General features: G+C 45.8%; 1 protein-coding gene across 2 annotated transcripts; it reads left to right on the top strand.

Moving 5' to 3' along the window:
- Window positions 1–1037: 1037 nt before the first annotated feature.
- Window positions 1038–9024, top strand: SELE (selectin E). 2 transcript variants are annotated; one of them, XM_066324778.1, is made up of 14 exons: window positions 1038–1493; window positions 1771–1843; window positions 2268–2654; window positions 2992–3099; window positions 3219–3404; window positions 4021–4206; window positions 4312–4497; window positions 5049–5234; window positions 5340–5525; window positions 5789–5974; window positions 6975–7082; window positions 7377–7398; window positions 7513–7584; window positions 7944–9024. In XM_066324778.1, the coding sequence occupies exons 2-13, from the start codon at window positions 1807–1809 to the stop codon at window positions 7568–7570; spliced, it is 1836 nt and encodes a 611-aa protein (XP_066180875.1). In that variant the 5' UTR covers window positions 1038–1493; window positions 1771–1806; the 3' UTR covers window positions 7571–7584; window positions 7944–9024. The 2 variants fall into 2 exon arrangements, with proteins under 2 accessions (XP_066180875.1, XP_066180876.1); XM_066324779.1 differs by lacking the exons at window positions 4021–4206; window positions 4312–4497 and having other exon boundaries at window positions 1039–1493.
- The last annotated feature ends 1297 nt before the right edge of the window (window positions 9025–10321 follow it).

Below are 10321 nucleotides of genomic sequence, written 5' to 3'. Positions count from 1 at the left end.
GCTTGCAAACAGGAAGAGTTTTCCTTCCAAGTTTGAGGCTAAATAAACAGCAGTCCTGATCTGATGCTGCCGGGAAGCCTCAGGAAACCTGGTTCTTCTAAGCAAGGCTTGCCCAGGCCAGCCAAAAGCTAACCTCAGCTTTGCCAGTTTCTTGATTGTCCGTTTGTATTTCTAGCTTTGCTAGTTCACACCTGCTAGAAAGCATTCCTGTGCCTACAAATACCCAGTGTGTTGTTTTTAATCCTCACTCTCTTCAGTAACTGACTTGCTTTCTAACACTTTGTGGCAATTTCTAGTCAACTCTCCTGATTTGTTAGTAACTGAGGCTGCTTTAGAATATATTCTTTATTCCATGCTCTTTTCTGAGATGATGCTCTTTTCTGCCCTTTGATGGGCAGAGATCTTTGGCTACTTGACAGTTTGGGGGTTTTTTGGTGAAAAAATTGGGCAATACTAGTTGTTGTTAGCTTGGAATCCAGAAGCCACTGATTTCTCTTCTGTAAGAACAGGCTGAGGGTCCAAAATCAGAGCTCCAACATGCACTGTATAAACTCTAACTATGCTTTACAGATATGAGGTGGGTGCTACCCTGTGGCCTCCTATTGCTGCCAGTGCTTGTTGAGTCCTTTGCATGTTCAGCCTCATTAAATCACATCCATAATGGTGAAGCTTTATGCAGCAGTATAATTAATCAGGAAATACACAATAAATGTGCATGAATTCCTAGTGTATTGTCTTGTCCACCTGAAATATTATATGCACCTGTTGAGGAGTTGTAACTCTATTGAGATCAGGACATTGAAGAATATGGTCCAAAGGACTCTTCAAAGCTAGGTCCACGTTTCAAGCTTGACTGCTACAAGTGACTGATGAACCTGTATTGTGAAGAGTTCCAGCAGTCCTGGGGCTGGCAAACCTGACCACAAATGAGAGCTCTGCACAGTTGAGATCCACAAAGAAGGGCTCGTCCAGTGCTGCAGTTTCCATTTTTACCCCAACCTGGTTAACCAGCTTTGAGTGTTGGTGCCTTTCCTACTGAGAGACTGGAAGACGCAGCACCTCCTTGCTGCAAAACATTATGCCTGGTGAAAAACTGGAATCTGCTTACTCGTGCAATTAATTCAAGCTAATTGTCACCCTCCTCCTTGATATCCTGGAATTGTGTGTTTCTGTCAGTAAAAGTTTGTAATGTGGCACTTGGCAGTTTGTCAGCACAGCACGTCTTTGTGGGAGGGCTGATCTGGCAAGGGGTAACATCCGTCTTGACGTGTGTGGGAGGGCCAGATCCTGGGATTTTCCAAGAAATTTTTTTCCACACGGAATTTCCCGTCTCGTGGAGGGCAGGCTCATTGAGGCAATAAAAGGCAGAGCATCACAGACACTTGAAGCTGAACTTGATTTTCAAGGCTGAGTTCATCCACTTAGCCACAGAAAACAGTCCCTGGGAAGCAGCGCAGAGGAATTCTGTCACCTGGACACTGCAGCTACAAACTGTGAGTAGAAATGGACTCTGCTATTCTGTTTCACTACCCAGCTAAAGGAGAACCAGGCAGCTGGAAATCTGTGTTAGTTTTCCTTAAAAACGGCTTACATTTTAAAGTATCTTGATATTAGAAACTGTTTTTAAGTTAGTAATTTCCTAGAAGTGGAAATCGTACTTAATTCTTGTTTAAAAGTGTGTAGCAAAAAATTGTATGGTCAGTAGTTTATATAGAATTTTGACAGCTCAGTGTTTGTTTTTTATGAATGTGTTTCTTTGATTTCTCATAGCCATCTGCTGAAAAGATAGAGAAAACACTCAGAAACATGATTTGCTTGCAGTTCCTACCTCTTCTTACCTATGGTAAGTGTGTATTTCTCTGTGTAGAAAACTAGTGGGATGGCAATATTAGCGTGACTGTTCTCTTTGAGCTCATCATCAAACAGAATTTTTGAACCTGCCCTAATTAACCTGAGGCTGTGTTCACACAGAACAACCTCTGGATGCAATGGCACATTTTCCCTGCTTGCCTGTCAAAGCCATAATTGGCTCCTACAGTCTCAAAGCTTTGTGTGGACTGACATAGTTTCATAGGCTGAAGTCTCCGTACTTGAAGCTGACTTGCCTGGTTTGAAGCTTGCCAGGTGATTGTTTATAAAATAATTACCACTAGTTTTTATGCATTTTCAGATACTGGCAAGTTTGCAGTATTTATAGAGCTTAAATGTCCTCTTCTAGAGAGAGAAGAGAAGTCAGATGCCAACTTTTGAATATCTTCTTATTCTAGGACTTACAGTGCTGCAGGGGGTGAATGGGTGGACATACCATTATTCAGACACAAACATGACCTACAGGGAAGCAGAGCTGTGGTGCAGAAAGAAGTATACTAACCTGGTTGCCATCCAGAACAAGGAGGAAATCAAGCATCTCAATGCCTTCTTACCCTTCAATCCGGGTTACTACTGGATTGGAATCAGAAAAGTTAATGGTGTGTGGACCTGGACTGGAACTAACAAAGAACTGACAGAAGAAGCAAGAAACTGGGCTTCAGGGGAGCCAAATGGCAAAGGGAACAATGAGGACTGCGTTGAGATCTACATCAAAAGAGGGAAGGATGATGGCAAATGGAATGATGAGCAGTGTGAGAAAAAGAAGGTTGCCTTGTGCTACACAGGTATGGTGTGATAAAGGTCATTCCAGTGTGACCCTGGGGAGAGGAGGTGGTGGCTGGGATGAGTTGTTTAACTTCATCTAATATTTACCTCAGAACAAGTGGTCTTGGAGTTTCCAGCCAGCAGAATCCTTTTACTGTGAGCTAGTCTGTAAAAGGTGTGCATTTCAGAAATTCTTCTGTGAAATGACAAGATAATCCTAAATACCAAACTCTCTGATTTTCCTTTGCTATACAAAGGGCTTGTTTAGTGTCAGAAAGATAAACAAAGTGCTAGGCAGGTTTCATTAGTGGCTGTTGGCAAGTTCTTTCATAATTTGCTTTATTTTTTTTTTTCCAGCTTCTTGCAACCCATCTCTCTGCAGTGGCCATGGAGAATGCATAGAGACTATCAACAATCACACCTGCCATTGCAACCCTGGGTTCTATGGGCCTGAGTGCGAGTTTGGTAAGATTATTTCATCCTGCTTTTTGACCAAGTGGAGCTAGCTACTGTTCAGTTTGGCTTCTTGGTTTACCTGCTCAGCCAAAGAGACTGACTGTGTACCTTCTTGTGCTTCTTTGAAGTTAAGAGTTGTGATCCACTAGAGAAACCTGTTCATGGGAGCCTTGAGTGCCAGCATCCATTGGGGAACTTCAGCTACAACTCATCCTGCACAGTTCAGTGTGAGGAGGGCTATGAGCTGACTGCACTGGAGTCTGTTCAATGCACCTCTGCTGGGGTCTGGTCTGCGCCCCTTGCAGCATGCAAAGGTGAGCTTTCTGCATTGGACATGGCCCTGTAAACCTCAGTGCTGCTCTGGCAGTAGGTGCAAATGGAAGTTTGGCCAATTCTTCTGTAACTAACTACACAGTGTAGGTGCTATTTTATTTCAGCACACAGGTCTCTGTTCCTGAGGAGGTGAAATGAGTAGGATGAATGTTCTGGCCTTGTTCCTTGCAGGGAAAGACTTTTCCAACTCTTAGGTGGGAACAGCGAATTGAGATGACCTAGCTGTGAGACTGCTCTCAACAGGCCAGTTACACCCGACTGTAGGAATCATTTTCTGAGGTGTTTGGCTTAGGATGAGATACTTTCCTAAGCAAATAAAAGCATCAAAGATCACCCAACAGCAGTCAAAACGGAAATTTTGACTGCAAATCGTTGCTGTCATGAGCTGCAGATGAATTAACAATGTTACCTTAAGAGTCAGTTTACCATTTTAAAATATTTCCACTTCTATCTGCCTTCTGACATGGTGGCATAGTAGACCCCTTTCTAAAGCTTCTCCTTTTAGTGGATGTGTTGCTAAGTTTCAGAAAACAAACAAAAAAAACTTTTTATGGTTTGATTCAAGCTAAGCTGTGTGCTGTCTCTTGTGCCTTTCAGCTGTGACCTGTCCTGCCCTGGAAATGCCTGTCCATGGGGCTGTGAACTGCTCCCATCCCTCTGTGCAGTTCACCTGGGGAACCACCTGTGAGTTCACCTGTGAGGAGGGATTTACGCTGACAGGACCAGCTACACTGCAGTGTGGCTCTTCTGGGGCCTGGGACGGGCAGCAGCCGACCTGTGCAGGTAACTCCCTTCTCCCTGCTCCCCCGAGCCCTCGGGGCTGTCAGCATTGCCGTGCTGCTCTCCCGAAGCACCCGTGCCGATTGCTGTTGTCTCCCTGCGCTGCAGCTGTGAGATGCGAGGCTGTCCCGCGGCCAGCAGAAGGCTCTGTGAGCTGTGACCGTGCTCCCGCAGAGCTCACCTCTGGCTCACGCTGTGATTTCCAGTGCAGTGAGGGATATGTCCTGGAGGGCTCACCCAGCACCGAGTGCCTGCCACAGGGGCTGTGGTCAGAGCCAGTGCCCAAATGCAAAGGTAAGACTTGCTGGCTTGGAAACCATCGATTGAAATTTGAAGAATCTGAAAAGACTTTCTCAATCAAGCGTAGTCAAAGAGTAACATTCATCCCCACCACCTCTGTAGCACTTTTCATGAGAAAATCTCAAGGTGGGGTCATTTAGCCTCCTGTATTAGTAGGGAAACAGCAGAGCAGGGTGACAAACAACGCTGGAGCAGTGCCCCAAACACACACAATAACACACTTTAGAGTGGAGTCTTCTGGCAGGGATTGTTTAATCCCTAAACCTCAAATGGGAGCAAGTGTTGGTTTATGCAGTCTGGGGTGGAGAGTAATCCAGAGCCATTCCTAGGATAACTTGTATGCTTTGGGTGCATATTTAAGGGTTCTGGCTGCACTGTGCAGCCTACTGAAATCTGTTTCTGAGACGCTGCTAGCTCTGAAGGGAGGTAGGATGGCTCTGTAGGGGACAGCTTCAGGCAGGGCCTGTCTCCTTGCCAGCTCCTAGAAGAGTGTTTATCCCGACTTACTCCAAGCTAAGCTGTGTCCTGTCTCTTGTGCCTTTCAGCTGTGACCTGTCCTGCCCTGGAAATGCCTGTCCATGGCGCTGTGAACTGCTCCCATCCCTCTGTGCAGCTCAGCTGGGGAGCCACCTGTGAGTTCACCTGTGAGGAGGGATTTACGCTGACAGGACCAGCTACACTGCAGTGTGGCTCTTCTGGGGCCTGGGACGGGCAGCAGCCGACCTGTGCAGGTAACTCCCTTCTCCCTGCTCCCCTGAGCCCTCGGGGCTGTCAGCATTGCCGTGCTGCTCTCCCGAAGCACCCGTGCCGATTGCTGTTGTCTCCCTGCGCTGCAGCTGTGAGATGCGAGGCTGTCCCGCGGCCAGCAGAAGGCTCTGTGAGCTGTGACCGTGCTCCCGCAGAGCTCACCTCTGGCTCACGCTGTGATTTCCAGTGCAGTGAGGGATATGTCCTGGAGGGCTCACCCAGCACCGAGTGCCTGCCACAGGGGCTGTGGTCAGAGCCAGTGCCCAAATGCAAAGGTAAGACTGTTGGGAATTGCAGTTTTCTGGGCACTGGGGAACACACAGAAATCCATATTCCTGTAGGGCCCTGGCTCCAAACTAAACTCTTTGCTCCCATGTTTTCAGCTGTGCCTTGGAATGCCTGCTCATGGCTCTGAGTAGCTCCCATCCTACAGTCATATGAATTTGAAAATAAATTGTACACCTACTAGTGCAAAAAATTGGACCAAAGACAGGAAAGTCCTTAGTCACTCTTAACCATATCTTTTTTTGTGTTCCAGTGATACAGTGTGAACCACTGAGCTCTCCTGAGAACGGCTCTATGGATTGCTCCCACGGGGCTGGGATCTTTGCCTACAACACCTCCTGCCACTTCAGCTGCCTTGAAGGATGGACTCTCAATGGCTCTCGTGTTCTTGACTGCAGCCATTCAGGAACCTGGAGTGCCAGCCTGCCCACATGTGAAGGTATTTTGCCTGTGAGCAGCCCCACAGAGAGGTGGCACTGGATTTTTAGTCAGATGAGGAGTGGAAAAATGGTGGTAATGGTGGTAAGAGCAACCAGTGAACTAGAACATGTAATGAAGTCCAGGAATTCAAAACCCTGACAAAATCACTCATTATGCTTGAAAATAGAAGAGGGGGAAAAGTCCTAAAATATCTTGGTGGAAAATGTTGATTTCTTATAGGTATAAAAAAACCCTGCAGCCAGATTTCAGTTCTTTCTGTTTGGTTTTTAAACGAAATATTTCTCACTATGAGCTTTTTTCACTTGAATAGAGACAAAAGCTTCTCTAGAGAAACAGATTTTTGTGGGGAAATCTGCATTCATAAGTCTGTTTCTCAGTAGAAAATGTTATACATTTTTTACTTTGGTCTGATAGTTTCTTGGATAAACTCCTCAGCCAAAAGTCCTCATAGAGCTTTTCTCTCAGAGGCTGTAATTTCAATGAAAGAAAGCTCAGCCTTGCCTTCTCATTCAAGGCAGTAAGAACCCTGTCACTGCCCTCAGCTGGGACACCTCTGGCCTGCCTGGAATACTTTTGCTTGAGGTCTTAAAAGCTCAATTCCACTTTCATTTGCTTGAACAGAATTTAGATCCTTGTATAATTTCATTGATCTCAGCAGGATTGGTCAAAGAGGAAGATAGCACACAGGGAGTTAAAATATGAACTGCAACACGAAAAACAAGATCACAAATTGCTAGGCAAGGCTGGATGTTAGAGACAGACCCTGGTGCAGGGAGCTTCTTGCCTTGTCATTACTTTGGCAAAGGAAGGGGTGATTTTTTGTATTCAGCTTTTCACCTTGCATGCAGGAACTGTCCTGTTTCATTAAGAGAAAACTTAAGTGTTATAAGCTGCAGTTCTGGTTCCTCTTGAAGACCAAGAGGACAGGGAGGAAGGAGAGAGGGCTTCAAAGACCACCTGTGCCCCTTGATCTCACTGAAACCTTTTCATGCTTTCAGCCTCTGACCAAGCCAGCTACATCTCCGTGGGCATAGCAGCCACTTCTGCCTCTCTGCTGTCCACGGCATCGTTCCTCCTTTGGCTTGCAAGGCGCTTCCGGAGAAAAGGTGAGCACTTGGTCTGGCTCCACTGCTTTATTTACCTTCCTGAGAAATTTTTAGTGGAGGGAAAAAAACCCCCAAACCTCCAATGCCCTATATCTTGTTTGTTGAAAAAGTGATAATTCCCATACTTAGATAAATTCTGAAATTATTTTCCAGAACCCTCCTTGTATGCCATAGTTGGCTTTTGGATGAACATCTAAAAAAGGAAAAAAAAAATAGTAAACCCCAAATATTTAGACAGCAAGAATTAGGGCTTTTGTCTTGAAATGCTAATACCTTTTCTTGTTCTTCTTGCAGCAAAGAAGTTTATTCCTTTCAAGTAAGTTGTGTCTCAAAAAGCAACATTTAAAAACCCCCACTGCCATCACTTTGCTAAAATCCATTTGATAAAAACTTGTTGCCATTAAAGAACTTTTCACTTTTTGTTTTACAGGAACTGGCAGGAAACAGGCAGTGAAGGTAGTTTCCAAATTGCTGGCCAGAATGTCTAACTCAGGTGTTTCAGGTAAGCACATGTGGTGGCTTCACTCACAAATTCTCTTCCTTTTAATCACACAAGCAATCAATCAGAGCTGCTAATTGCTGTACAATTGCTGACACAGCAATATGTGCTTTGGGATACCTAATATGCATCTTGGCATTGCATGGACATTCCTAACAAGACTGATGGATTTATTGCTGTGGAAATGGTTGTTCAGCCCCTTAAGGATGATTGTGCTTAGTATTCTGTCCAGCTGCATATGGTATTAGGAACACTTTTGTGCAGTTCTGCTACCTGCTGCATACAAAATTCCTCTGAGATGAGAGCAAATACAAATCTCTGCCAGTTTTCTGATTTATGGAGGAATTTTGTTCTCTCCGCAGGAATTGCAGCCACCTTCACTTACATCTCAGATTTCTGGAGAATGGAACTGCCTGCAAATCAGCAGCTGTCCAGATGTTTTTACCTTTTGCTGACAAGATGATTGACCTTGTGTATGACTCAGAAATCTTAAACTCAAGCTGTCTGGTATTTCCACTGAAGACCAGCAGAAAACTCTGGCCTTCTGGCCAAACCCTGCCTACATTCATCCATGTAGTGATCCTAAACTGGGAGCTTGCCATCTCCTGTCCAGATGGTGAGCAAATAGTGCACTGCTGTCTAAAGAGGAGGCTGGTTCCTCCTCTGCTCCACTCAAAGGTACCGAGGTGAGGTGAAGACATGCATTATTTCACATCACTTACTACACTGCTGGAGTTGTCTCCTCTGGAGTCACAGGGGTTATGCTTGCAGAAACAGAAGAATCAGGATGACAAAATATTTGCTGAACAGCTTTGAAACTGTTGATCTGGTTTGTGGAAGTCAGTTTACTTCAAGATGTCCCAGGCAATACATATGCCTGGAGTGGTATGGGCAAATATTTGGGTTTCTGCTGCATATCCCAGAAAAGCAGATACCTTTTAGATACCTTTTTTTAAACTGTAACAGCACTAGGAACCATAGTGCTTACACAATGTACTCTGGTTTCTGAACCCAGCAGGTAGATCTGAAATTATCTCATCCCTGTGGGATTGTGTACTGTAATATGTGTATATACATACATATTTATTTGTGCAACTTTTACTGTGGATATTTCTGTGCTCCTACCTGTACATGTATTGTAAAACATTTGTTCTTGAGTAGGTCTGTGGCTGTTGATCAATTGAGCAGAATTTATTTTAAAATAAATTGGAGGTGTTTGTAAGGATTGCATGCCTGCATAACGTTTACAAATGAAATGGAAGACTGAGATCTGTATGTTTATGTATTGAAAACATTATTTTTGAACTGTTAAAAGCCTTCGAATGAGAGTCTCTCTTAATTTATTTTTAAGTTATGATTATAAATTAAAAATCTCTCATTTAACTCAATATGTATTGTCCTATTTGTAACATTTTTAAATAAAATGTTTTCAGTTTAGCACTCCCTATTTGTAAATGTGAATAATTTAAATTATTTGGGTCAGCCTTATGACTTGGCTTCAACTGAAGGATGTGAGCATAGAGAGAAGACTGGCTAAAAGCAAGGCTGTCCATTACTGGAGAATCACAGAATCACCAGGTTGGAAGAGACCTTTAAGATCATCGAGTCCAACCCATGCCCTAACACTACCTCAATTAAACAGTGGCACTGAGTGCCACGACCAATCTGTTTTTTAAACACACCCAAGGATAGTGACTCCACCGCCTCCCAGGGCAGACAATTCCAGTACTTTATCACCCTTTCAACAAAAAACCTTTTCCTAACATTCAGCCTACATTTCCCTCGGAGCTTTCCGTTTTTCCACAGCAGCCAAGGACGGAGCAGCCAGCAGATGGGGCTGACTGCCCGGGACTGGCGCAGCCGGGGCCGATCCCAAAGCAGCACCCCCAGGTCCGGAAGGGAAGAGGAAGCATCAGTGGTGTGTCCCAGGTGCCTGGGCCAGCAGCGAGCTCCGGCAGGCGTTGCAGGAGGGAGAGAAGAGCAGGAAGAGAAGCAAACAGGTGATCTTGGTGCATACGTAACAGCACAAACCCCTGAGCCCGTCCAGGTTTTATTCAGCCCTCCCCGCTGGGAAGTTAACAGAGTTTGCGTGGGTCTGCTGTTGAAAGCACAACTCTGACTGCTGCCTCCATCCCACCCTGACCTGGGCTGCAGCCAAACACTGCCGTGGCTGCTGCTGGGGAGGTACTGGTGGTGGCCAGACACTGCTGGGGTCACCCTTTGCCACCCCTGAGATAACCGGGGCAGCTGCACTGTAGCTGTGAAGCTGCTGCCAGGAGCCTGCCCTTGCTGCCAGGTTCTGAGTGCATTCCTGCCCCAGGCAAGGCTCAAGAGAAGCCGTCAGGCCTCTGGGTGAGGGAGTCACTTAAGAGATGCTGCACCACAGGGGACAGAGCCCATTGCTGTTTGTCCCAAACCTATTAAAGAGCTGAGAGTGGCTGTCAGCACTTCCATTGCCTTGACAAGGTGGGGCCCAACCTTGTGAGCAGATGTAGAGCAGTAATCCTCAGGTTCCCTGAGGGGACGCAGAGATTAGCCCGGAACGCCCTGCTCTGAATCCCTGCAGGAGCTGTTTTCAGAGCTAAAGCACTGCACGGATCCCCTGGCCTGCCCTTGTTGTTGTCCTCTACATGCATGGCTTGCATGTAGCATCCTCTGGAGAGAGCTGCTTATCCACCATGGCTCCCACCCCCTCTGCCCAGGGTAGTCCAGCTTCTGCTTTCCTGACGAGAGCAGGTGC

This window comes from Sylvia atricapilla, chromosome 9 (genome assembly GCF_009819655.1).
Source record: "Sylvia atricapilla isolate bSylAtr1 chromosome 9, bSylAtr1.pri, whole genome shotgun sequence".
NCBI classification, from domain to species: domain Eukaryota; kingdom Metazoa; phylum Chordata; class Aves; order Passeriformes; family Sylviidae; genus Sylvia; species Sylvia atricapilla.
This window is presented reverse-complemented; position numbering and strand designations above follow the sequence as displayed.